Source organism: Colletotrichum phormii (assembly GCF_030913505.1).
Source record: "Colletotrichum phormii strain CBS 102054 chromosome Unknown BDP81scaffold_23, whole genome shotgun sequence".
Lineage (NCBI taxonomy): Eukaryota > Fungi > Ascomycota > Sordariomycetes > Glomerellales > Glomerellaceae > Colletotrichum > Colletotrichum phormii.
Window position 1 is genome coordinate 702,124 of NW_026851465.1, and position 27,194 is coordinate 729,317.

A 27,194-nucleotide genomic window follows, 5' to 3' on the forward strand; every position below is an offset into this window, starting at 1 on the left:
GAGGCTTTTTATCTGTTAGAAGACGAAGGGTTTGACTATTATCGTAGTAAATAGTAAAGAAACCGTCTAACGTACTTGATAAGCGAGCTGCCCAGACAAGCGAGCTGCCCACCCAACCGCGTTCATCCTTCCTCCTCACTTCTAATGCGTATCACGCCACAAATAATCCTGTCGTCACAAAGCAAAGAGGCCCAATTGAACTTAGCAGTCGAGGCTATCCAAAAAACCCTAAACTCAGCATTCGAGCCGCAGCAAGAATCTATTCAGTCCCCCCTAGGACCCTAGGCACCCGATTAAAAGGGACACCTACACGACAAGATACTATACCTAACTCACGCAAATTAACGGAGCTTGAAGAGGAGAAGCTAGTTAAGTATATCCTCGACCTGGATTCCCGATCGTTTCCTCCCCGGATCAGTAGTATAGAAGAAATGGCCAATCGATTGCTCGCCGACCGCGACGCGCCCCTAGTTAGGAAGCGCTGGGCTTCAAACTTCGTTAAACGACAACCACAGCTCCGGACGCGCTTTTTTCGCAAGTACAACTGTAAGAGGGCCCAATACGAAGATCTAGACGCGATAAACGCATAGTTTCGGCTTGTAGCGAACATAATCGCGAAATACGGCATTATAGACTCCGATATCTATAACTTCGACGAGACTGGGTTTATGATGGGCCAGATTATATCCAGGATGGTCGTCACGAGTGCCGAAAGGCGTTCAAATACAAAAATGATGCAGCCTGGCAATCGTGAATAGGTTACAGTCATTCAGGCCATCAGTTCGTCAGGCTATAGCGTTCCGCCGTACATCATCGTTGCAGGCCAATATCACCTCTCTACCTGGTATATAGAAACAGATCTCCCACGCGACTGGGTCACCGCAACGTCTGAAAACGGATGGACAACAAATAAAAGAGGCCTAGACTAGCTCCAGCACTTTGATCGGCATACAAAACCGCGTACAACTAGCAGTTATCGCCTCCTCGTCGTCAATGGGCACGAAAGTCACCACTCTACGGACTTTGAGATATATTGCAAGGAAAATAATATCGTCACACTCTGCATGCCGGCCCATTCGTCTCATCTACTTCAGCCCTTAGACGTTGGGTGTTTTGGGCCACTAAAGACGGCTTATGGTCGATAAATTGAGGATAAGATACGCCGGGGTAATACCCATATTACGAAGGAGGACTTCTTCCCCGCATTTCACAACGCTTTCACGCAAGCCCTAACGGTAAAAAACATCCAGGGAGGCTTCAGAGGGGCCGGGCTTGTTCCTTTGAGTGCCGAAAGTGTGCTTTCGAAGCTTGATGTCAAGTTACACACTCCAACACCCCCAGGGTCCCTACCAACAACACCCCCCGCGTGGACTTCTTAGACGCCAAATAATCCAACAGAGGCCTCTTCTCAGTCCGAACTCATCAAAAGGAGGATCTCCCGCCATCAAAATAGCTCCCCAATTTCAATTATTAAAGCTATAGAGCATTTATCAAAGGGAGCGCGGGGATTTATGCACCAGACTGCCTTATTAAGGTCGGAGGTCTAGATCCTCCGGGAGGAAAATAACCTACTTAGCCGACGCAGGAGGGCTAAGAAAACACGTCTCAGACAAGGAGGAAGTCTTACTGTAGCTGAGGCAGAGGACATTCAGTCGCAGAGAGAGGCTACGGCCCAGATTGATGAGGAAACGCGCCAGAGTAGTGGTCGTCGGCCGAGGACAGAAACAGGTCGACGGCGATGTGGCGTCTGCGGAAACACTGGCCACAATGCGCGAACATGTCAGTTTAATGAAGAAATATCCGAGGAATAGGATTCAGAGTAGTTTCAATTGATTTTATGTTTTTAGTGTTGCTCCTTAGGCAGATTTATAATGCGATCATGGTTAGGTGGGCAGCTCGCTTGTCTGGGCAGCTCGCTTATCAAGTACGTTATATCCCGTTAGATTTGGAATTTATCCTGATAAAGGTATACTAGTCTAGCCAGTTAGATTGGCTTTTAAGGCGAATAGTAGTCTATACGGTAAACATCTTGTCCGATAGACAAATAGGTCGGTTATAATACCCGTAGATTGACCAGGTGCCTACCTGGGCTGCTAATAGACAAAGAGGTAGTTGACTGTGTGATGCTTATTCAGAGTATCCAGTGGTCAGAAAGACAACTAGGCTTATAACTGTTGGGCAGCGATTATCAGGTAGGGGGTCAATGGGATATATTGATGAGTATGAAGAACGAGTGGCTATAGGAATATCCCGACTATCTATAGTGAGTGGAAGACCCATTATCCCATCGAGTGCTGCAAGGCGACAGTACATTGGCTCCACATAACGGGCCCCCTTTTACCCCGCACCGCATCTGGTACATCCACTGCTTGAGTTGCCCCTATGATTTCCACTCCGGTACATCTACCAAATCCATCATTACCAATACTCAATTAATGGATTCTGACGATTCTGACGGATCTGGCCGTTCCACGGGCTCGGCGAAGTCGTGTATCTTTGCCCTGCTGCCCGAGGACCTCGCCGCCGCCTGCACTGCCGACTGTACGCCGGAGCAATGTGATAATGCCACTGTTCGGCCCCGCGAGCCTCCGGAGGTTGAGCCCGGTATCCCTGGGAAGTACACGAGGATGGGCTGCCTCGAGTGCGATGTAGCTCTCTGTAACTCAGAAGATTGCTGGTACCGATTTCATACGCAGAATCTCTAGTAATTGGAAGTATCTATTATCAATTACGTTGGTTGGTTGGAAAAAGGGGCCCGAAGTGGCCCGATTGGCTGCTCCCCCGCATCTCAATGTACTGTCGCCTTGCAGCACTCGATGGGATACTGGCATATCCTTAGCAAACTTAGTCATGCTTGTATAAGACCATATTGTCTCATAGGCATAGTGTGACAATCGTTGTAACGAGTGTACTGGGATGGGCCTGACAAGTGTATCTACCGGCACAGAGCAAATGTTCTAGTCAAGTCTCGGGAACAGGTATGCCATGCCTAGCCCACACCACAACCAGTTTGGCCGCAAACTTCGGACGATGCCTTCATAGGTTTTTTGAAAACAAGACAGTCGTCCCCAAATCATAAACCGGTGGCGATTTAGTACCTACTTTATGCAAAAGTCACTAGAAGAATAAAAACAAAGAAGACAAGGACCCCTGTCACATGTGGCTGCTCTGATGTCAGGTGACTTCCGCGGGTTACCCACTTGTGCCATCTATCCGTACCTCTCCGTCCCGTCTCTTTTGGGGAAACCAGCGCGGCCCACGTTGCGCACGACTCACACAACTCGCACGGCGTCACTTCCAACTAGCAACCTAGATGACTTCGCGGGCCTTGGGAAAAGGCCTCTACTCTGTCAAAAAATACCAACCTAGTCTCTATCATTCTTGATTCCAGGCAATCTAAATCTCTGACCAATCGTTGCGATAACCTCCACACCACCCGAAAGTTCACAGCCCTCGACACAGCCCAAATTGGCTACATCATCAGTCCACCCTGATCTTATTGGCGAGGCTATCTGTGATCACTCCCACAGCCTGCATACGCACTCCACACGAAGGCAGCCCGATAGCCACAGAAGGCAGGCACTGTTGGGGGCCTGAGACGAAAGAAGCTGGCAGTCAGGCGGCCTTCGGAGAGTTGCCATAAGAAACCTTAGGGGCGACTGGGACTGGGAGATGGTACATCGCTCTTACTTCCTTCTTCGAGCATGGCTTTCTTTTTGCCGTGAACATCCTCACATTTGGATCCCAGTTGCTGACTAGTCCTCTCACCGATAGCCGCCACGCAAGAAGTATGTCTTTCGTTGGACATGTGTGCGTCACCCCAAATTGTGGTTACAGACTCCCAACACGACTAATTGCTAACAATAACAACAGTGCTACTGCGGCCAGGGAGGCATGAACGTTGTCATCGACCCTTGTGACAACTGCAAATACCCTAGGTGCTCGCGTTGTCGCGTGGAAAGATTTCTGCTTGGGAAACACCAACAATCCATTGCTGCCCACGCCGACCGTAACCACCGAGGGGACAAGTAACAGGAGAAGCTGCGGATGACTTCAATATTCGATCGAAATAGTTCGACTCTGTACACCCTCACGCGATAGACCTCGGGCTCGACCGAAAAGAACCGAAACATCAATGAATCGCAAGCGACGCCACTCTGGAGCATGAAAACATTAATGAACAGGCGGGAATAGACATTGGGCTCAACGATAACGAGCGTAACGAAAGCAGAATGCAAAAAAAGGTCTGAAATGAGACGGCGAAAGGGGAGAACAGGTATGGGGCTTAACGGAACGGAACATGGCACAACGGGTCTGTAACATATTATACCAGACGTTTGGAATAGGAAAAGTAAGGGGAATAAGGGACATCTGGCTCACTAGGAAAGGAGGACGAAACAAAAGTCGTCTAGATTACACGGTGGCAGAGAACGGAAAACGGCCAAATGAATTTGAAAGGTAATACTATACGCTTGGAACGGGGAAACAAGGGGAAACATTGAACATCGGGGCTCGGGGTCAATAGGAAGGAAGACCAAAACCATGATTGTTAAACTACATGTAAACTGTACGGTTTGTATGGAACTGCAAAGGGCATGAGGTCTTGAGGAAACAAAGGGTTCGACAATCAGGGCATGGACACATAGCGCTAATATGGATACGCAAGTCTTGGGCGAGTAGACCATATAAGATAGATGTCTGATTACATATTACATAAATATGAAGTTGAATCTCTCTGCCGAAGGGACCTGGTACTTGAATAACTTGAGTCGACTGTAGTCTGTAGGTGTATGCAGGCACCATACAATCAGTTGTGAGTACGTTGGAATTGTCCAATTAGACACTGTCTGTACGTGCGGTGTGATCTCAAGCCACTCCACTGTCCATCCTCCCATGTAACAATGGGATCATTGGTACGCGAAGATGGAAGTGTGTGAAGCCTCGACACGCTGAGACTACCTTACCTTGCCTTCTGTTGGTCGCACAGATGCAAGTTGCACTAAGGACCAACAAAGGCGAGTGAGTATGTTGTCACACCATCAACGAGTCAAAATTAACCATCTACCCTGACAGGGAGGTTCAAGATATATCTGTGACTTATGACATTGGAAATACGTCCGTTACTGCTGGCCATATCCCTTGGGTGTTGCACCATCTACACGACTCGGTCATACAAAGCGTTGGCCTCGGCTCGGGTTTACAAGAATAAAGCATTGTTCCGCCGGTATCAAACAGCAACTTCTTCCGTCTTACGATCAATAGCCCAGCGGCCGAGATTAAATCAAGATCAAGTCAAATCATGGCCGGGTCTTTGGCATCCAAACAAGTCAATTTCTTGACCAACAACGCTTAAGGCCCCAGAGGACTCCTACTAGTTACGGCAAAAGCCGTTCCTTAGCCATGTCAACGCCAGATCAGAAGCTCCGTGATCCCAGCAAGCCAAAGAACTCTGTGCAGTGGTTCTAGCTGCTTTATCACACAGCCAAAAGCCGAGGATGAGGTCAGCGGTAATCGCAATTGCGCGTTGCAACCACGATCCTCATCCAGTATATGGAAAACCATGCAGAAAATGGACTCGAGAGATGATTCCAGGTTGCGCTGTGTACTTCTTTTCGCAAAATTCTGTTTGTTAAATATGATTCAAACATCAAACATGAGTGTCTCTATCCCCGGGCAAACATGCAAACGACCGTGAAGCCAGCTAAAAGGTCTTGCACAACGCACAGCACAATAGATCGGCACTAACTTCCACCCAGAAGATTGTTCAATAGGTAGCTTGATACCATGTAGTCACTTCTGAAAGTAACCAGCACTTGCGTTGAGATGGGTTGAACCACCCTACAGATGAGCTCTGGCAGTCTCCCTATGTTAGACTTTCAGCCGTCCATGCCACAGTTCTGCTATCTTAGCCTATTTGTGTAGCTACAAAGATATACAGCATTGGATATGTCTTAACGCTCGCGTTGTTTGAGTAAGTACTTATGTATTGATCAAATGCCTGCGTTCGCTGCAGTACACAGTGACCTATTTGATCAATCATCACCAAAGGTGCTCGAGATCTGCAACTAATGTATTGGGGCTTCTCTCGGTGGAGGTGCCACCGTGCCCACAAATAAGGTAGTTACTAGGGTAATGTATCATGCTGCCTTAATTCTAAATCTAGTCCGGAGACAGGATTCAACCAGAGTCTGGATGCATTACGTACTGTCTATCTACCTGATCTGTCGTAGTGCGGCGAACTACGATATCCTGTTGTCAAAGTAAGACTGGCAATATTGACATAGAAGAGACGTTGTATGGTTGCATGCGAATTTTCCATGTATGTCTGCAAGATCAATTGTTTGATAGTAGATATAGAGACCCCAGTTTGAAGTGCTATGAGGTCGATGTCACATGTGTAGCTCTGGCTGAAACCCCTTTTGGCACTGAGGGGATGCATGAGTAATGAAGAGAAGATCGAGTTAAGCACCGCAGACAGATGCACTCATTCCACCCATCGTCGCCCAAACATCCGGACGGTGCAACTAACTATCTTGCAGATAAATTTTGCCAGGCAAATAGCGATTTATTGATGGGGTCTCTAAGGAGGATGCGAGGACCTTGAGTGTGGTACTGCGTACCTAGAAGGCTAGGTCGTGTCGTGCTGGCGAGCTCCGAGCCCCCGTCGTCAACCGTAGTTCACCGAGTGAACGTTCGCCAAAGCCTGAAACAATCCTGTATCGATTGTTTACATTCTAGCATAGCGATTTTAACCTGATTGATACTTAGGACTTTGTTAGTCCTCCACGGATAGGGAAAAGTTCAAGAAAAATGAATGTGTGGCGAGGATTACAAGTTTACAACAAAATGCAGGCAAACTTGAAAGAATTTTAATTGATATTCTGAAGCTTCAACCCTGACTTGCGAGTTCGAGTTGCCTGCTGCTGAATACTCGTCCTGACATTCCTTAAGTATCTACTAACAAAGTAGATTCGGAAAGATACCAGGGCAATGCAGCTTTATTGCCGACTTCCTGGGCCGCTCGGCACATTACCTCTACTAGATGTCCAACTTAGACGGGACAGGTCCGCAGAGCTCCCCCCTAACGAAGTCAAAGACTTAGATCCACGCTACGATCTTCCAAAAGTCACTTAGCACAGTTTAAATGGCCAAGAAAGATGTGAAATATCGGCGGCGAGGGCTGGGACCGGCAAGAAGAAAATGAAGTTTATGAAGACGAGAGAGAAAGAAAAAGATAATAGGCACATCCAAGAATCTCGAGACAGGGGCTATTATGGTTTTGAGTCAAAGTCGAAGAACAGGGACCTCATTAGGTTGTCAACTTATGATCAGTGCGAAAGGTTGCCAACAAACCTTTCCAAGAAGAAGTCCAGTTGCTCCACAGAAACTCAGACTTCGGATCATCAATCTATGAGCTTGTCTACATCTGTCTATTTACCCTGTTTGGCACCATACTGTATCTCCTTATGCAGTCAGGTTGGGGAAACCTTCAATTTCTCACATACGATGTGTTAGTATTTTGATGTTCTAGCCGCTGTTCCATCCCCTCTAACCTCACGACCGGTCACATTATCTATGTCGCAAGGCCAACGCATTGCTCAAGCTCCTCCACAGGGGAAGAGCTCGAAATGCTCCTCTGACCGGGCATTTGACTCAAATTCAAAGGTTCGTAAAACATCCAATGAGAGATGCAGAAGCCGTGTGGGAGACATCGGGCCGCCGAATAGAACCTTGAAAGTCTCGGACTCGGAGGAAAGGGTGGAACTTCGGGCCGTTGAATTCTCCTGCCTTGTTCGGCCACTGAATAGATAAGAGATAATGAGAGATACCGCGTCCCCGGACACTCGAAGATAGTGTGCACTGGCTGTTGAACTTCGTGGATCTCTAACCCCAAACCTGTGCGCGGGCCGGAACCCAACATCGCCTCAGATGATGGGAGATTTCGAGTGGACGATAGCGGTTGCACTTGCAAGCCCCACGGTGGGCAAAGGTGTCTCGACAGCAACTTGATCAGGCGCCAAGTTGGTATCACGGAGCATTGGAGCCCAGTCTAGATCTCGTCTGAAGGCATCGTGAGAGTGGTTCAAGTTGTGGGCAAAAGTCTGATGACAGACAGGGCGCACTTGTGCTTCGATGAGGCCAGTAGCCAAGGCAGAGGAAGACTAGGCTGACCGGAATTATCGTGAACACACTCGGTAGAAAATGATGCTCCGCACTGTTGTTGCCCAAGCTCACTGACGAGCCAGCAAACCGAAATGGGACCCGCACCCTCGTCGAATGATCATGGGTAAATTCCTGGGGGGTGCTCGGCTAGTCGACTTACTGCTCGGTATGCGTTGTCACAAGGCCACATTAACGCGATTTCCTCGTGACTGCACCCGAGAGTGGCGAATACACCATAGGCTTGTGGACGCAGCGATGAGAAATCGAAGTCCTCTTCGCACGCCGTTGTTGCTCCGATTCGCCTCCACGGACACCGAAACAGTATTCTGGCGGGTTGCATCGTCGTGGCATGTCGGGAGTGGATCGTGTCACGGAGCCGGGGCTTGTTAGATGGTGGGCCCGGTCAACGATCTGTATAATGAGCCCAAGAGGTGGTTCGTCTACCAGTGACGAAAACCCCCCACTATGCCTCACTCTGGACGAAAAGTTGGGGTTGGGAGCTTTCAGGAAGGCAAAAATGCGTAGCACTCAGATCAAGCCCATAGGCTGCCTGAAGTACACGCAGAACATTCTGCACGACATTCAGCTATATTGCACAGTGTTTTCGAGGCGAGCTCACCGGTCTACGTGGTCTGTTTATTGGAGTTGGAGATGGCAGACTGGGTAGTGGCAGTGTTTGTACACCATCTTGGTAATATGTAATAGATGAGAAAGTCCGGAGGGGTCCGATTGTTGGTGCCCGAGCAGTTGAGGCAGGGGCACGAATCCACACGATAAGATTCGCAAGCTGACGGTGTTTCCATTTGTATTGTAAAGTACCGTACGGAAGAAGTCCTGCAATGTGACACATTGCCTGTAACAAGAGCAAGCGGTGTGTAGCAAAGGGCTTGTGTGACATCACTCCGTTACGGGCTGCGAAGAAAACAAGCAGAGACGACTCAGTTCTTCAGAGGAACATTGGTCCAAGGTCGAGCGTGGCCTTTAAGGCAACTCACAGAAGGTAATCGAAGGAATGTAAACACAGCCACAATCCTCGATCGGGTAAGCTGTTGGAATCATGCAAGCCTGACGTATGGAGTACCGCGGTCCGTTATTAAGGCTACCTCTTGCCTGCAAGGGTAGCATGGACGTACCGGTACCAACAAATGCTGCGATCCAAGAATTTGGGGTCCAGCACGTGGCACTACCACTCAATCCGGACGATCTCGGTTGATGTGCGTCGAACTGAGTAGCGATATGTGATTTTCTTGGCTCGACAAAAGTGTCATGAATTCCGTCGTCTCAACTGGGATGTGACCTGGAACTATGGAAGTAAAATGCCTGGAGAAATGAGTTGCAATCCGGACGCAGATCCTCATGATAGGTATGTTGGAAGATTGGTGGGCCATTAGGACGGCTGTACCATCGAAGGTATCGTCAAAGGAGCTTGTCCTGTGAATGATGGTAATCATGTTGCTGCCAACTCCGGATCCCACCGATCCACGTTCATCTCCCCTCCGCCCCCCCCATCACAGGACACCTGGGAGCTATCGCTGAGCAGGGGTATCTATCCGCTCCAGCGCCATGATTTGCCAGGAGGACAAGAGCATTCTAGCGGTGACTGACGTAACCAATACCAATGCTTCGGTTCAAGACGGTTTGCTGGCGAAGGGGCTGACATTCTGATGTCTCGTGGTGTCCATGTGCAATAGCCGAGGCAAGGCCAACATAAATTGGCATCCATGTCTGCGACCATAGTCATTTGACTCGAAGTGATGTCTCGCATGACGCTGCATCGGGCTTTCAAGCGCCATTCCGTTCTCACTGGACCTAGGTAGGTATGACACATCTGGCCCATATCACATTGCCATCCAAAAGTGACGACCAGTCAAAATTGGGACCTAGGGCTACATCTTCTGCCATCCACACTCATTTCACTTCCATACCTACCTTTCTCAAAGTCTTCCAACATATCTCAATTGTAGTCTTTCTCCGCTATTACAACATCTTTTGGAACTTGACTTCATTGCTTTTACTCGGCCATAAGTTCCGAACAGAGGTTGTAATAAGCTTTGTTATGAAGCCTGGATGAGTCTCATCGTTCCCAGCCAGAATCTAGACTACCCAGCCGCTCACAGAATTCCGGCGCTAAATCTGTTGAATCGGTCGAGTCCTGAAATGAAAGTCATTGACTTGGGCTGATGAGATCACTTTCATCAACGAGGCGTACTCGGCAATTAAGGCTCTAGTCATTTCACAACAGCCTGGTGCGAACGTGGGCATTGCAGAAAGGGTCAATCCCTCCGTTCCACCACATTCTCATACAAAATGGTAACACTTCCTAGCCCAAACTCATGTAAGATCCTCAAAATATGACCACGGCTAACGGTAGACTCATCTAGTCTCGTGGCAGAATCCGACATAAGTTTACGTGGACTTGTGTACGTGTGAGCCCTTTTAACCTGTATCATCTAACAATTTTAGCCCATTCGTAACTCTGCTGATGATTTGAAAATAATGTACAGTGCAGCTGCGGCCAGGGTGAGATGGCCGTTGTCGTCGATCCATGTACCAATTGTGGAACAGCCCGTTGTGTGCGATGCAAGGTGGCTAGAGTGCCGAAAAAATCAACTTCATCGCGCCCAAGGTCGCACGGTTGGCCAGATGCTGAGTTCAATTCAACTCAGATGAGGTTTTCGTCTAGGCATGGCATCGACTAAAGACAAGTGATCGAGTCTTCCGCGACCCGCCTCCTGGTCGGGGTGGAAACTATCATCTATAAGTCGGGGCCACACATACTAATCTGACTTCCCACAGACAAACCCATGATCTGATAGAATCAGTGGTTCAAGTACAAAGGCACTCTCATACTGTGGTGAAGCATCGTACGTGGAAGCTTCCTAGCGGCACAAATAGAGTACGTTACTAGAGATGGAACGTCAATGTCAGTAATCTTACGGGAAACTGCCAAGTGTACCACAACTTGTAATCGAGTTTAGTCTTGGCGGAATGATGACGCCAATAATGATGAAAAAATATCTGCAATCCCAGGGAGTATTTCCACTGGCACAGGCACAGAACGCTGTCGGCTTGACGCATGCCTCAGTACTCTGTTACACCGTGTGCGTTGAGACAAGCCACGCAGGAAGTACTACCTTGCATGTAGGTACCACCTTACAGCGGATGGTGAAACATCATCTCGAGTGTCTCTCCCTCGAACGGTTGATCGTCGAATTACAAAGGACAGGGAAGATTGAGTGCTGCCGATTTCAAATACTTGAATGTGGGTATACTTTAGACAAATGACAGCAAGCTATTGTGTTCAGCTGACGCGCTTGGGCGGCCGTAATGGGAGCCATGGTCAACTGATGACATGGTTGATGATTGAGCCAGGGAGACGCACATGTGCAGCTTCGAAGAAATCGTATTAGAGTCGGCTAAGATAAACAGGGCTGATATGGACCCTTTGAACAGATAGTGTGGCTGGGAGCTCTTTCTAAGAAGTATGCTGGAGAACTGAATGTGGAAATTTGCTTGAGCTGTAAGAATCTCAATGTGCCCCAGTAGCGTAGAAAGAAATGCGTTAGCGGCCGTCGGATCCCAGCATGTAGCCCCATGGAAACGAAACGACATTTTTGTGTGCCCGGCTCAGGTGTAAGCACATGATAAGGTACCTATATGTAAAAGCCCAGCAGTTGGTCCGCCAGGGGTTTGGCACAGGACTTTTCAATGCTTTGTAACGAACCGTGACAGGGATTAGGAAGAAGTGAGCTGCAAATCCTCAGCGTTCGTACGGATATATGTATACTACGCATCAACCTCTCCTCAAGACGGTGCCGAACCACGGAGAACGGAGCCGGCAGTGGAGTCCCGATTGAATTGGTCAATCGCGCTGCCAGTCCTCCGTTGTGGGTCGGATTTTCTTTTATGTCTAAGAGCTGCAGATGTGAGATACTCGCGAGAGCATCATTACTACTACATATACACTACCTTGCTATTTGCGATTCCCTGACTCCCTCAGACCGCCGTTTGACTACCCCCTTGCCCAGGGAACTGGGTACTAGCGCACGAGCTCGCAGGCATTGATATGGAATTACATCATTCCGCAGCCGGCATGGAGCTGAAAAAAATTTGCTTTCGAAGCGGCTACTGGCATCCAACACGATGGCACAAGAGTGATCTCTGTGGTGACCGCCATCGTGCAGCCTTTCACGACTGATTTTCTGCTCCTCGACTCACGATAGTCGACGTGGTCATTCAATTGTGTTCTGTTTGCACTTCTCCAAGCAAAAGCTACAGCCATTAGAAGCCCTGCTCGCCTCCTTTCACCCGCCTCCTTTCTGAGTAGGCAACCACTACCTCTCGGGCCAATCTCTCCACTGCACACCAGTCGAGACTCGCCCAGCCCACAGCCTTGTATAATGCATTGGTACCCAAAATCAGGTTGACCTAGGACCAATCGAAAGTGTCAGCGAACTCGGCGATTCTCGGAGCGTGACAATGAGCCGGACTTTCTTCTATATAAGATTATGGTAGATCAAGGCCACCTCTTGCAAGATTTTCCTCCGCTTTGATCTTCCAACATCTGACATATTTGATCTTCCTGTAGCCTCCCCCTCGAAAGAAGTTCGCATTTATGTGGACATGCGTACGTTTCTCCGAATCAATTGAGCCGAGTTACAAAGTTCTATCGCCCTCGACCGCCGAATCTGACGCGACTTAGTGCTACTGTGGCCAGTCTGGCATGAAAGTGGTTGTGGACCCTTGTGTCAACTGTCGCTACCCTCGTTGTAGCAGGTGCCGCGTCGACAGAGTGCAGACAAGACATCATAATCACGACCAGTCACACCAATCGTGTCAACATCATCGTTCTACCTGATATACCTACTCGGAGTTTGGGAAAAGTTGGAAGGAGCACGCAGGGAAAACAAGGATACAAAGTTTGCGAAAATTTTACATCTACGGCTAAAAGCATTGGGCCCCTTTACATTGTTAACTAGCGACGAAAGCTTCAACTCCTGTGGACAGACTCAGAGCCCGAAGCTCTATACATCTGAAGGAAGGTAGTTCAAGGAGCCTTTACCAATTCCGAGCTTTGGCGACCGGAAGTTCGGGAACAGTGGCGCTTGGAGTTGTTGCGTAAGCTCTCTTATACCCAAACAGACTGCTGCTCTTTGTTCTATAGAAGCTGTACTGGTGACAAGATATATGCACTTATTGGGAATTCGTGCCTTTGGATTGTGTTGTACGCTTTGTCTAACGCTTGCATGAAGGTTCACTCCGCGCCTGGCCTCTAGATGTCGACCGACAGTCAGATGGTCGTGTCGCCTGACGCGGCCGTATCAGAAGACGCCCTAGTAGTCCCTGGCCAGATCTCACAAGCTCTTCGCAGTGGCTTTGATTGGCCCCAGAGGTTCTCTCGAAGGGGGCCAATAGCGAAGGATTTCGAGAATAAACCGTGGTTGAATTGCCAAGAAGACTTCAACTCACCGAGAGACGCTATCAGCTTTTTTCTCGGGTTCGACGACGACGACGTGAGGTATCATGGGCGTGTGCGTCCTATCCTCGATATTTGCCAGAATATGGACCTTCACGACCTTCCCAGCATCGAAGCCCTCGACAGTGAAAAGCGAGTGGCTTGGCTCATAGACGGCCAGCGCCATGAGGACCAGATCAATTTTCGTAGATGCTTGGGGGCGTTGACTGCTCGCCAACTCACTGAAGCCTTATTACAACCAGTTAGTTTCGAATCTGTGATGGCATCGTGGACTAGTTGCAATCGTCTGACATTTTCGATAGCGCTATCGGGTTCCTCTCACAGCTAATAGCGAGGAAGTTGATAATCCACAAGCGATTACTAACAGTGGGGGAGTCCAAATTTTCGATGCTGAACGCCGCCTGCTGTAAGAGATTGTTTTTTTCCAAGCGCGTCAAGGTTCCTGCCCGAGTAAGAGACTAATGCCTATTCCAGCTATCTCACGAATCTTGATTGTTGGAGTATCCTCGCTCTCGTGAAGACCGCCCCTGTATCCCAGGCTAGACTCCTTGGTGACTTTTTCCACAAGCACCTATGTTCTAGAACTTCGATCGGGGTCGCATTCGCGGTACGCTCTGGCTGTTTCCGTCTACAGACATCTTCCTGTGTGCTAACAAGTCTGCCTTGCCTATCATTAGTCTCAGGGTCCTCAGATATTCTCTCTCGAGTTCCACCTGCCATTTCGAGTCTGGCGAATAACGAAGGGTCTTCTCAAGGACGAACGGATCAAGAGGTCAGACAGCGAGGCTCTACGATCATCAAGGAATGTCACTTACTTGATGCCTCCCGGAGATAATGATGAAGAGAGCCAGGTTCACGGCATCTACTCGGGCCACATTGCGTGCTTGGTCAGCGGCTATGATTACTGGAGATGGACAGCCCACTTCGCAATTGACACCTGGTTCGACGAAGACGAGGGCATCAACGATCAGGTCACTCGCTACGACAATGACAGAGAAGATGGTTTCGAGTGGGATCCTTGCAGCGGCGGACAAGACGACGCCAAAAGGCCTTACTGGTATCCGCGCGTTTGGTTTCTACGTATCTTCGGCATTCGTCTCGATCAGATCAAGGATGAATGGGAGTCAATTTGCCACCACTTGGGCCAAAGCATTGAGAGAGAAGTATGGCAACGCCCCACCCCCTTCCTTGATGCACCATTCCCAGAGACAAGCAAAATAATGGCGATTGATAATTTACGTCCAGGACCGGAAACATAAAAATTTTCTCCATGAATCCAGGCTGTCGCCTGAATCTGCTGTTACTCAGCAGCATAGTAAGCATCTAATCGATAGCTTGGAAAAAACAATGATGGGGTCCAGGGATATTCTTCAAGATCTTCTAAGCGATCTGCACGAATTAGTGAAGGTTGGAGCATCTTTCATGTCAACGGAGGTTAACTTCTTTCTCAATAATGACGGGCAACCGGGACAAGCCGCAGAGTGCTACCCATATCTCACGGAGATCCGTGGGAGGTTTAATGAGCTTGGCCAGCTCAGCTTTCGACTGGGAAAATACCAAGAGAGATGCAGCTTCTTGATACAGCATTGCGAATCTTCTAGGAGAAGTGTGAGCCCCCCTACCTTGGATAGCACTACATAAAGGATTGACATCGCTAACACGTATTAGGCTCTTCAGAACCTCTCGCCGGTTTCAGAAGAGAGGTTCGCTGAAACTTCTGTAAGTAGAGTGACTATGCAATCCGGATTCTGTGGCTGAGAGTTGGTAGCTTGGCTTGCTTCGTGCATGTATGCAGGTGGAGATGGATAAGCTCCGAAACGTAAAACACTCCGATCACCAGAGAAGCAGGCCTATCACTTGATTACTGACACATCATATAGGAGTTGAGAAATGACCAACTCCTTGCAGTCAGACCTAGAGATGAAGACGAGGTTCGAGTACTTGCATTCAGCACACTTGTAAGCCTTGAGACTTGGATCATGTCGAGCGGGCAAATACTGACAATTCTCGTAGCTAACGCAGGCTTTCTCACAAACTACTGCACTTTTCAGCGCAGACGGGGTTATCGCATTCACAAGGAATTGGCAATCATTTCTGCTATCGCTTCTTGTCGCCTATGGTATCAATATCACAATTGTAGCCGCTCTTATCGTCTGGCTCCAAAGGGCAGGCCGGAGGGTACAGAATGCGTTGGATACAGGACCAGGGCTGCCAGTCGTGCAGCCTACGCAGAACTCGAGCGACTCTTCTGCTGTCGCGCTGAGACCAAATGATGAGGCCGTGGCTCAAGGCTTTGCCACAGACACATCTTCAACGAATTCCAATGGAGGTGGTCTGACGTTTCATTTTCGACGTCGATTGTCAGACAGATTCTGGCTGACCTACAGGCAACCTGAGAGAGTGGATGATGTAGAGCTTGGAAACAGGAACACTCCAATTCTTGAGGAACTGGCATGACACTGGATTTCGGGTTACGCACATCATGTTTCTCTTGGCCAAGTGGTTATTTCTCATTGCTTCCCTGATTTAGGTCGTTTTAATATTCTTGGGATCTTGTGGTTTACTCAGTGCTTGAAATGGATTCAATAGGCGTTCCGCATGCATCTCAATATCATGAGCGAGGCGTAAGGAAGAGTTGTGGCATCATTCACGGTAACAGTATTCTATCTCGAATAGTTAATAGATCCAAGTTAAGCTAAGGTCTGATGTTGTTGAGGAAAGGCGGCTCTCGTCATTCGATGTTCCCATTATCAGGTTTGAATTTGCTGAGCGAGCAACTGATAGTGGGCCTATGAACACACTATGAGCACAACTTCGGTGAGCAGGTTATCCTTGAGCATCCGTCACATTTTATTGTTGAGGTACTTTATGTTTCGGGTGCTGCAGCAAGTTGCTCTGTTGTGGCTCCCACCAGACACCTGATATCAAGTTGACATATGCATTGAATAAATTTCTCTCTGAACCAATAAAAGAGTGACGTGTGACAGCGCATGGCGAGAAACTAGACAAAACCTAACATATATAACTTGGGCGAGGCAGAGGTGCTCTAGGAGTTCTCGGGCATGTTTTCAGCCAAGGTCCACATCGCTTTCCTGCACCTCGGAGGCAGACTGATGCTTTAGACTACCTTTACTCTTGTCAATTGAAGCTCTGCAAGTTGTTATTTTCATTGCCGGCTTGTCATCATCTAAACAGAGAGGACTGCCTCACTACTTGTCAGCTTCAAAGCTTCCCCCCGCCGCTGAAGGTTCAGTTACGAGATAGCTACAATTCAATCCAGCTTCCAACTCCATATCTCACTCTACATCTTGCGAGCTATCAAGGAATTAACAGCAAAGTAATAGTTGGGCCCTACTGACAGTACTTAGATGTAGTACCTTATCCAAACATCACTGTAAGCGTCTCGTATTTGAAGTACCTTGTATGTCGCTTTGACAAAGATCATCAGGAAACAAAACAAAATCCTCAGCATCGTGTTCGCGAAGATTCACCTTTCAGAAAACTTCTTCCACAGCGAGCCAAGTCAGGAGAAGACTGTGCTAGCAAGGCGTTTGGAAACAACAAACCCCTAAAATCAGGTAGATTACTACGCATTCAAGTCGACTTTGGCGGAAGAAGGCATCGGCTGAAACTTGCCAAAAGCCGGAAGACTTTCTCTCGTTCACCCAAAAAGCTTGTCACGGAAACAGCATCGCAGCAGCTCGATAACGACAATACGTGGATTCCTCTTTGCGTTCCAATTCGATGCGACATTTCCCCAACTTTGGAAATGGCATCGTCTAGGAAGTGTCTAGACGACATGTTCATCTTTGAAGCCCTCAGAAACATCTTCAAGAGGCGATAGAAATTCGCGTGGGAAGCTTAAAAGACCAATCGGAATGCACTAGGTATGTTAAGGTACGACACCGTGCAAGTCTTTGACGCCCACTGATTTTTGTTGTTTAGTTGGAAACCTTTTGCAGACGGCATATTTGATGTTAAGGGCCGGGCGCAGATTCTGCCGCCGTCGCACTCTACCTTCTACAGGCAAGTGTCGAGCTCTGATTTGGAGTTGGTACCGTCTCACTGTCTTCTTCAATACTACAGCCAGCCTCTCGTTCCTCGAAAGGATTCCGCAAGGTACTGGACAGGATTGTGCACAAGTTTGATGGTACGTTTTCTACTATAAAGAACCTGAGCGCACGCGGGCTACGGACTCGAAATCGAAGTCGGCCTGAACCGCAGTCCCTTGGAAATTCTATGGCTGGTTTTGGTGTTGTTTTCGCTACTATTTGGAATAGGCTGGTCGTTGTGGAGTGATGTTCAGAGTGGAATGTCGATCTCTGCCGTTCTCACAGTGCTTTCTGTCGTCAGCGTGACCGCTTTTCAGGTCAATGCCGCAGAGGCCACCAACCCATGGGCATACCACACTCTGGTCTGATGGCGTTGGGCTCTGTGTTGGATATTTGCAATTCATGTAGTCTTTAAAATGTCCTCCTATTCACAAAGAGTGGTCGAGTTGCGTTGCTGTTGCAATTGGTCATGGCAATCTTGAAGCCATTGACGATGCCACCATGGTGTCTCGGGTTATTGTAGCACGTGATGCAAAGGTAGATCTAGACCAAAATGACTGATCGCGATAAGTTATCTCATATGGATCATTTACAGGGTGTTGGTAACTTTATGCGGAATGAAAGTAAGGCGACCTATAGGGCAGTCGTGAGAGTTGGCCCCTGTCGTCAGAACCAATACCTCGTCGCAACATCAACATGATTAGACCGTAGCCAAATGCAAGCTGCAAGTGTGTCCAATCTCGTCGCGCCGCGTTAGTATGCAGCTCCTCGTGCCCGACGGACCACACCACATTGCTGTTGACATCAGCCTCCGTTGAAGAAGGACCCGAGAATCTCATGGGAATTGTGACATTTTGTTTTTCCTCTTTTTCTTTTCTCACGCACCAAGCTCACACACCATGGCGACTCTCTCTATCAGTGGTCTCGAAAATTCGTTGGAAGGGCTAAGCCTCAACACTCCTGTGCCCTCTTTCCCAATTGCCGACGTGCTAGTGCGGCCACTCGATATCTTTCGGTCTTACATAGCCAAGATTGTGGCCGAGGTAGCTGAGTGCGAACCTGGCGTTGCCTATGAAGCTATACAATCAACAGCTTCCCTCTCTATGGGAGATCTTGCCGTGATCTTACCCCGTCTCAAGATCAAGAAGGCTAACGCCGAAGCCGCAGCCGCGCTGCTTGACAAGGTGAGGAATGCACGCAACACATCTCCCAGAAGTAGTTGGCATGTTTTGCTAAGAGGGCTTTATTCCAGTTCCCAAAGTCACCTCTGTACACTTTCCCGTTCGTCGATGGCGTTCACATCCGAATTTTCTCTTCCCCATTCCTCCTTCCCAGACTTTTGTTGCCCTTCATTGCCGATCGCAAACAATTATACGGAAACGACGAGTCTTTTGGTCTAAAAGATGCTGCAACGCCCGATTCCGGACGCAAAAAGGTCATCGTCGAGTTCTCGTCACCCAACATCGCACAAGAATTTGAAGGCAGACACCTCCGCAGCACAATCAACGGTGCTGCCATTGCCAACTTACATGAGCGGATGGGATGGGAGGTTGGCCGACTGAACTTCTTGGGAGACTGGGGCAAGAACATTGCTCTGCTTGCTGTCGGCTGGAATAAGTTCGGTTCAGAGGAAGCCTTCGACAAGGACCCCATTCGACATCTCCTTGATGTACACAACCAGATCAACGAACTATTTAAGCCTGAACAAGAAGCAAGCGCAAAGGCAAAAGACGAGGGAAAGAACACAGCCGAGATTGAGTCACAGGGCATCTACGCCGAGCGCGATGCCTTCTCCAAGAAGTGGGAGGAAGGAGATGCCGATGCGCTCGCCTTGACCACCAGATTCCGCAACGTCTATGTCGAAGACTACACCAAGGCCTATGCTCGTCTCGGCATCAAGTTCGATGAGTACGCTGGAGAGTCTCAAGTCACTTCGGAGTCAATTGCCGAGGTAGAGACAGTCCTCAAGGAGAAGGGCATATCCGAAGAGAGTGATGGATCCTGGCTCATCGACTTCAAGAAGCACGGCGCCAAAGGTCTCGGCACTGGCATGGTCCGGAACCGCACCGGCACGACCATGTACTTCTCCCGCGACCTTGCTGCAGTCTTCGATCGTGAGAAGAAGTTCTCTTTCGACAAGATGATCTACGTCGTCGCTTCGGAGCAGGATTCCCACTTCCGTGGCGTGATCAAGGCGCTCGAGCTGATGGGGAGGGAGGATCTCGCCAAGAAGATCCAACACGTTAATTTTGGCAAGGTTCAGGGCCTGTCATCCCAACTGGGCAATGCGCACCTGTTGGGCGACATGCTGAACCAATGCTCGAACGCAGTCAAAGACGCCATGGCGACGGAGCAGAATGCCGGAGCCCCTCTTGCTGCCGCGGAGCCTTTAGGTATCACATCCCTTCTTGCCCAAGACATGCACACCAAGCGCAGCAACGGGTACGCGTTCGACAGCAAGAAGATGACCGAATTTGAGAGCGACACTGGCGCTCATATTCAATTACTTTATACTCGACTTTGTATGACCATCAGCCAACTTGGAGCTGACCCGACTGCTCTCGGAGAGGTCGACTACACTCAGCTGGAGGAGGAAGAGTACACGAATCTCCTGAGGCTTATGGCGCAATACCCTGATGTTATCAACGCCGCGTACAAGACCCTTGAGCCCTCGGCTGTGTTGACGTACCAGTATCGGCTGGCCGAGCAGCTGTTGATATGTCTCGATGACGATGAAGGAGAGGATGAAGACGAAGAAGAGGAAACTGCCGAAACCCCGGCGCTTGACCTTGCCCGAGCAGTGCTATATGAGAATGCCAGGCAGGTTTTTGAGAATGGGATGAAGGTTCTCGGTATCAGCCCTCTGTCTTCTTGATTTCGACGTTCTGGTTCATGTCACTGTTGTAGCTCAGATGAGGGGTTTGGTCATTGTTTTGTACCACCGGACGTGTTAAGATTGTCAAGGAACATTGAAAGGCGCATGCTTTGTTGAAGTGGCTTTATTATGAGATCATGACTTGATGACAGACACGGGAGCACACCAAGGATCCCAGGCCGGGTGGCAGCCTTTTACTGTGTTGCATAGCAAAACTCAAAGATAGTCAATTTAATGTTCTTGCTTTGCATGAAGCCTGATGAAAGTGATGTTTGGCGTTCCTCTCACCTGCTCATAGCATTGTAGTTACTTTTCCTGAGCCGTGTCGGGGCAAGAATCTATGATTGATAAGCTTTCCGAAGCTCAGTCTTGTTCTTTATGTATTGTCTTTCACCAAAATGCTCGACAGCTTGTGAGCCCAGGTCTCGGTAAATCAATAGAGCTCAATGAGTGGCCATCCCCGTCGTCCTGCTCCCTCAAGCCCTCACATCAGACGAGAGACGAATACGCCAGAGAGAGATAGAGCGAGGCAGGAAGGTGAAGAATGATGCCACCTGCCTAGATAGATGTGTAGACAGACCCACTGATGAAAATCCTTTCTAAACTTGAAGCCCTCACTTCCTTTTCTTCCTCAATAACACATCTCAAATAAACTACCCCCACAATCCAGAATCTAGGTAAGCCCTCACTTTTCATCACTTTATCCTCTTAACACACATTCACTACAAATAAATCACCTGTTCCTGCCTTCCAGCAGCCCATAATTTTCATTATCCTGAGCCCAGTCGTTCCTTCCTGCCTCGAGGTGAGGCCATTGTTTTGATTTTCACCTTCCACCTCGACCTCGCCCCACCCTCTCGTCCTCCTGAGCCCTCCCTCACCCTCACCCTCATCCTCATCCTTTTCTCTCCCTCACCCACCGCCCTTGTTTTCCTTCTTCTCTTCTTCCAACTTTTCCTCCTCATCAAATCGCTTGTGTATCTTGCTGTGATACATCACTGACCGGCTAGATATAGCTAAGTGGCATGACCATTGCTGCCCTCACTGCTATAACATCACAACAACGCGCGCTGTGAGAGCTTCGACAGCAAGCTGAATATCGCGGTAGAGTTTTCATTTTTTCTCTCAATCCTCGAAGATGGTTCTGACTTCTTATTGATGCAGATTCTTCCGCAGACAAAGACATCCCCTTTCAAAATATCAACCTCTTGTCACTCATCACTCCATCGACTCAAGCATCATGTCTCAACGCTCGCGCGACCGCGGTACCACCGTCATCTCGGCCGAAGAGCGCGCCAGACGCGTCACAGAGGCCAAGACCATGATTCGTGAGACCGCTACCTTCACTCCCGCTCTTCTTGGTCGCATCGAGTCTCGCATCGACTCCAACGCCTTCCGTCGTTGCATCTCAGACAACACCATCTACCAGTCCCTCTGCAACTCACTGAAGGACAAGAACGTCCCCGAGCGCGATCGCCGCCCCGATCTCGTCGACTACCTCGCCCTCGAGGCCATCGTCGCCGTCAACTATGACGGCGAGTACAACAAGGTCCTGAAGGACCTCTTCATCCGCTGCCACACCGCCGCCTGGGTCGACAAGGCGATTCTCGCAGCCAACCACGAGTGGTACCGTGACGGCCTCTCTGATGCCCGCAAGTTCGTCAAGACCCTCATCAACAAGGTTGACTCTCAGCTCCTCGAGATTATTCTCGACGACATCGAGAATACCTACTTTCGTCAGACCCTCAACGACCACTCCCTCTACAAGAAGATTCTCGAGAAGCTCAAGAACAACCGTGACCTCAGCCAGCGCGACGTTCTCACCGCTGTCGCTCTCAACGGCGGCAAGTACCCGACCGAGGTCTTCCGTCACCTCATTGTCCACCAGAACTCCTCCATGTGCCATTGGGGCAATAACGTCCAGGCTCAGCACGCCCTCTATGAGGACGACGAGTTCCAGGACACTCGCGCTCAGAACACCATTGTCGGCGACACCATGGCCAACCTCGAGTCTTTCGCCGATGCTATGCAGAATAGAGAGAAGAGCAATGAGATCCGCAAGAAGGTCCGTGAGCTCAAGGCCATCATGAAGGGAGACATGGGTCTTCTTCGTCACACTCAGGGTGGTCGTATCCAGAAGAATACTGGCGGAGGTGGTGGAAGTGGCAGAGTCGTCATCGGAGGCATTGGCAATGATCTCACTCGCCTCAACAGTCTCGCCGGCATGGGCGGTGTTGCTAGTGCTCGTGCTGGTGATGGTGCTGGAGGTGTCGCTGGTGCCCGTGTTGCTGGTGGTACTGGTGGTACTGGCATGGGTGGTGTTGGTGGTGGAGGTCGCTTGGGTACCGTCGGTGACTTCCAGGGTCAACTCCGTCCTACTCATCAGCGTCAAGTGTCTGCCACCTCCTCCTCCGGCGGTCTCTTTGTCAGCCAAGACGGAATCACCCCCGGACGTTCCGACACAGGCCAGAGCCAGATGCAGAGCGATGGCAGCCCCATTGTCAATGGCGGTGGTATGGTCGGCTTGGGCGGTGCTCGCCTTAACATTAAGAGAGAGGCCTCCAGCCCCGGCTCCGACTCTCGGATCCCCGACCCCTTTGGCCCTTCTTACTAGGGGGCTTCTTTAGTGTATACTTACTGCGCTTTCTGAGATTGGAGGGGGCTAGGGATGGGGACGATTGATGCCTTTTGCTTTCCTCTTGGATGAGAAGAGAAGAGCCGTGTATTTCTAAACTAGGGCAAGGATTAGTGGAACAAAAAGAATCTGGCTTTCCCTTCAACTTGCGCATTATTCATCTCAGTATGGTGCCAAGGTCAATTACTAACACAATATCATGCTTGATCAGAAGCAAAGATGGTGTGCTCTTTGTTGCTAGACAAGCCTTTGTCTTTAGACCCCTGTGGGATCGTAGATCCAACTCCTGAGTCATACTGTCTTCGGTATTGCTCCCTCAAAAGCTTTTTGATGCGAATCTTGCAACGTCTTTGAACGCCTTCATGCCGAGGGGTTTTGCTCTTGCCAGAAGACTTTATGGTTGGGTTCGTGCAGTCCCACTCGGATTTGCCTTTCGCTCAGCTCGGGCCGGTCCGCTGACTTTGTTATGGTAACCGTTCTCAATGCTGAGTGACTGGATGACCAGCCAACCTAGTCGACCTCGAACTCTGTTGTTGTAAACGTATGACTACAGGCAATCGAGCCACGAAATTTGGTTTCTATCGTTGTGAATGGCCAAAATGTTGCTGAGACATCGGAGTTCGGGAAATCCGAAGATTCTGAGCGAAATAATTGCCGGATGGGAGTCTCTTACTTACTTCAGAGGCCAACAGATGGAGTTGGAATAGTCTTCGATTCCTAGAGATGGTTCAGTCCAGTACTAAGATGTAAGAAATCGGGGGAACCACTCCATTGTCGACTGAACGGGGATCTGGGTACCGCGAGAGAGTCGAAATCTTGATGAAGCAAACTCATAAGCTGGGGTACACACGGCCGGCGTCCCTGTAGATTCATACAGATTATAATTATTTAGACAAGTACCCAGACATCAATATACCAAGTCGTTAATGATTCTCGCTCCCGGACCTCCTTCAAACAGCCTCCCCTGGCTCCCTAGGATTGCTCGTAACCACAAACTCCGTCTTCTTGACAATAACCGGCGCATCAAGATGATAATCGGCACTGCCGTCATCCGACCCCTTTCCTATCCTTGAACTCTGAACCCCAATATCCCGATCGCTGTGATCGATCCCGCTGCCGAGCGGCTGCATACCGCTCATCCCCGGACGCCAGCTCTGCAGCGCGTACCTGCTTCCGACATTGCCGCTGTGTCCCGTCTTTCCGTAGCCGCTCGCACCACCGTATTTGTTGCTTCGACTCCCGGACCTGCTCTTTTCGTTGAAGTATTTGACGAGGGGCGCGAGGGTGGGGATGCAGCAGACTATGATGCCGAGGTTGTTTTCGATCGCGGACCACATGATGAGGGGCGAGGAGTCGAGGTAATTCGCGAGGGCGTGGACGGTTTGGATTCGGATGATTTGAATGACGGTGATGAAGGCGCCGAGGCCGAAGAGTCCGAGAAGGACGAACTTTTTGCGCTTTTGGATCTTGGAGGAGGCGAGGACGGGGAAGGGAAGGAACATGCTGGGGAGGGAATTGTGAGCTGATGTTTTGGAACGTGTTCACCGAGGAGAACTTACACAATAACGTCAAACGCAATCGTAAGAGACGCCATGCTGGTGTAGAAGGGAACTCCCGGAATGCAAGAACCGTTTGTGATTGTTGGGTCCCATTGCTTCGCGATCTGTTCTTTGTCAATGTCTGGTTTGTACTAGAATAGGAGATGGGAAGAACCTACAGGCGTGCACAGATTTATCTGCACGAGCAAGAAGGCAAGGTGGTACGCAACACAGAGACCAATAGTGACGAAGGTTGCCCATCTGTAGGGACCCTTCGGGATGAAGCGGAGATATGAGAGAAGCAAGCTGATCTTGAAGCCGAGAATACTGCTGATGTAGCTAGATTGGATGTTAGTTATGATGCCTGATTAGTCTTTTGGAAATCAAACTCACTTACAAAGGAGCGCCGGCATATTGTAGCAGACCAAAGTTGTAGAGATTCTCCAGAGGCATGTCTTCCAACTTCTCGAGACCAAGGCCCCATTTCGTTTCTTGAGTGATTGTTAGACGTCAGACGAGATGGAAAGAGCCAGAGAACAACGTACGAATAGTGCTGACGATTGTGAAACCACAAGCGGCAAACCACGTAACAAAGATGATCCAGTCATCTAGACAAGTCAGTATGCTGTACAAGAGCCCAGGTACCCTATATGTAAACCTACCTGAACCAGCGGCCTTGAGCATGATCACACGGACATATAACCGCAACATCATGATGATCAGTGACAGCGCGGTAAACACCAACGCGATAGCCGTGATCTGGGGCCCCGTGGACGGCGTCCCCGGCGGGGTGTTGTATGTCCACGATTCACTCATCGTAGGCTAGACTGTTGCGAATAACCTCAACTCCTTCGAAACCCGTTCGATGGAGTTCGAGCCCAGACAGACGTAAGGCTGATGGTCTGCGGGTAGACGTTGTTCGACGGGAAGTGGTGAGACGGGATGGACGTTGCCGATCTAACCGACGAGCCTAGGTAGGAGACTAGGAGGAAAGGGCACGAGTGGACAGAGGTGGCGGAGCCGACTGGCTTTAGACCGCTTTATCTGGACAGGAGCTCGTCGTTCATAACATCATTAGACCAGGCCTTTCAGCTAGTAACGTTCGTGCCAAGAAGGGAGGGGGAAGAGTGGAGGGACTACCAATATACAAATAATGTGCTCTTGCTCTCAGGCTTCTCTCCCTTTTCACATTGACTTTCCCACATAGACACAACCTTATGGATTGGGTATCCTGTTCCGGCACCGAGCATCTGGGCCAGAAGGCATCCCCTGTCGGAGCAGGTAAAAGATATCACACTTGAAGTAACGGCCAAGCCGGGCTGCAAGCACGAACTTTGTGAGACCTTCTAGGCCGGATGTGTGAGGTGTGGAGGGCTTGTCCCTCGGATCGTCTACAAGGTAACGTCCCCCCCTTGCCTCGTGCACTGCACGTTTGCGAGAAGCTCGGGGGAGCCACGAGGAAGATAGGAACGCATACGGGGTCAAACTCCAAACGAGGAGCATTGAAGCAGAGCTTCTTTTCCCCCACCGGAAAGTGTGCCGATGTTGCATTTCAGGAGTGCTTTCTGGAGACGAACGTACCCATGCCTGCATCTTGCAAAACGCATCGAGTTTGCGACCAGTCACCTCGAATTTCGCGAACTGAGCCACCGGCCGGAGATGCGTCTGGGCTTCCTCGCCAGACCTGGGATTCTAGAAGAGACGTGGCGTCGGCGGCCCCCGTCCCCTGCTGGTTGCCCCCCCTTGTTGGACGCATATACGGAGTACTGTAGTACACGCACGCTATGCACGCGTACGGGCATTGCACGCGGCACTAATTAGCGCAGATCCAGGGATGATGGTCTTTCATAAGAGAACAAGTTGTTGGTTCCCCTGGCAGTCAGCCAGATTTCGTAAAATCCGTATTGTGGGAACCGCGTCCGCTGCCCGTTTGTTATTATTAGTATGGAAGTTGAATCCCGAGCACGGAACCCATCCGAGGAAGAGAAATGAGCCGCAGTCTAAGCCAAACCCGAGGAGAGGTCCTTTATGTCACATGGCGTTACCGCGTATGATATATCACATTGGGGGCTAAAATGCCACAGTGGCAGAGGTGACAGCTGAAAGTTTTGACAACTTGGCGGGCTAGCTTCAACTCGACTTTTACGCAATTATCAAAATTCATGGACCATGGAGTGGACCATGCAACCAGAATGTGGCCAGACTTGGTCCGTGTCGCGATGACAAGTCAGTGGTGAATGTGACATGCGAGGATATCCCTGTCCGAGACACGCCGGTTCGAGCAATTTGCCATGTGCGGTAAAGCTCTGAACTCTGGTATCGACATGCTATCCTTATAAAACCAGGTTGTCTCATCAAGAAAAGGTTTCTCCCTGAAGCAAACTTTTTTCCACGTATCCGTCGTGTTTGCAATTTACTGCTAGCTACTTATGCGCTGGATGGCCCTGAAGCGTTC

At 49.6% G+C, this 27,194-nt stretch overlaps 5 protein-coding genes across 5 annotated transcripts; 3 read left to right on the forward strand and 2 right to left on the reverse strand.

Moving 5' to 3' along the window:
* Positions 1–4,220: 4,220 nt before the first annotated feature.
* BDP81DRAFT_437418 (uncharacterized protein) lies at positions 4,221–4,751 on the reverse strand. The gene is made up of 2 exons (XM_060591220.1): positions 4,334–4,751; positions 4,221–4,276 (listed from the first exon to the last, which is right to left on the reverse strand). Exon 1 carries the CDS (start codon positions 4,683–4,685, stop codon positions 4,380–4,382), a length of 306 nt encoding a protein of 101 aa, XP_060440794.1. The 5' UTR covers positions 4,686–4,751; the 3' UTR covers positions 4,221–4,276; positions 4,334–4,379.
* Positions 4,752–13,259: 8,508 nt separating this feature from the next.
* Positions 13,260–16,338, forward strand: BDP81DRAFT_437428 (uncharacterized protein). The gene is made up of 9 exons (XM_060591221.1): positions 13,260–13,281; positions 13,416–13,880; positions 13,942–14,045; positions 14,114–14,246; positions 14,317–14,802; positions 14,885–15,247; positions 15,308–15,358; positions 15,520–15,597; positions 15,653–16,338. The coding sequence occupies exons 2-9, from the start codon at positions 13,440–13,442 to the stop codon at positions 16,094–16,096; spliced, it is 2,100 nt and encodes a 699-aa protein (XP_060440795.1). The 5' UTR covers positions 13,260–13,281; positions 13,416–13,439; the 3' UTR covers positions 16,097–16,338.
* A 2,252-nt stretch (positions 16,339–18,590) lies between these two features.
* BDP81DRAFT_329591 (arginyl-tRNA synthetase) lies at positions 18,591–20,566 on the forward strand (the record flags this gene model as incomplete). Its single annotated transcript, XM_060585329.1, has 2 exons — positions 18,591–18,875; positions 18,944–20,566. The coding sequence occupies 2 exons, from the start codon at positions 18,591–18,593 to the stop codon at positions 20,564–20,566; spliced, it is 1,908 nt and encodes a 635-aa protein (XP_060440796.1).
* Positions 20,567–21,459: 893 nt separating this feature from the next.
* BDP81DRAFT_357222 (uncharacterized protein) lies at positions 21,460–22,739 on the forward strand (the record flags this gene model as incomplete). Its single annotated transcript, XM_060586329.1, has 2 exons — positions 21,460–21,670; positions 21,731–22,739. A coding segment is annotated over exon 2 (933 nt), but the record flags the coding sequence as incomplete, so codon positions are not given.
* Positions 22,740–23,963: 1,224 nt separating this feature from the next.
* On the reverse strand, positions 23,964–25,678 carry BDP81DRAFT_108102 (uncharacterized protein). The gene is made up of 6 exons (XM_060581443.1): positions 25,402–25,678; positions 25,285–25,347; positions 25,137–25,230; positions 24,919–25,078; positions 24,761–24,864; positions 23,964–24,704 (listed from the first exon to the last, which is right to left on the reverse strand). Exons 1-6 carry the CDS (start codon positions 25,553–25,555, stop codon positions 24,152–24,154), a joined length of 1,128 nt encoding a protein of 375 aa, XP_060440798.1. The 5' UTR covers positions 25,556–25,678; the 3' UTR covers positions 23,964–24,151.
* Positions 25,679–27,194: the final 1,516 nt, after the last annotated feature.

Excerpts from the sequence above, each read along its gene's own strand:
- BDP81DRAFT_437418 (XM_060591220.1), bottom strand. The coding sequence starts at position 4,685 with ATGGTCTACTCGCCCAAGACTTGCGTATCCATATTAGCGCTATGTGTC.
- BDP81DRAFT_437428 (XM_060591221.1), top strand. The coding sequence starts at position 13,440 with ATGTCGACCGACAGTCAGATGGTCGTGTCGCCTGACGCGGCCGTATCA. Across the intron at positions 14,247-14,316 it reads CGATCGGGGTCGCATTCGCG|TCTCAGGGTCCTCAGATATT; the intron begins GTACGCTCTGGC and ends GCCTATCATTAG. Across the intron at positions 14,803-14,884 it reads GCCAAAGCATTGAGAGAGAA|GACCGGAAACATAAAAATTT; the intron begins GTATGGCAACGC and ends ATTTACGTCCAG.
- BDP81DRAFT_108102 (XM_060581443.1), bottom strand. The coding sequence starts at position 25,555 with ATGAGTGAATCGTGGACATACAACACCCCGCCGGGGACGCCGTCCACG. Across the intron at positions 25,231-25,284 it reads CACAATCGTCAGCACTATTC|AAACGAAATGGGGCCTTGGT; the intron begins GTACGTTGTTCT and ends CAATCACTCAAG. Across the intron at positions 25,079-25,136 it reads CAATATGCCGGCGCTCCTTT|CTACATCAGCAGTATTCTCG; the intron begins GTAAGTGAGTTT and ends CATCCAATCTAG.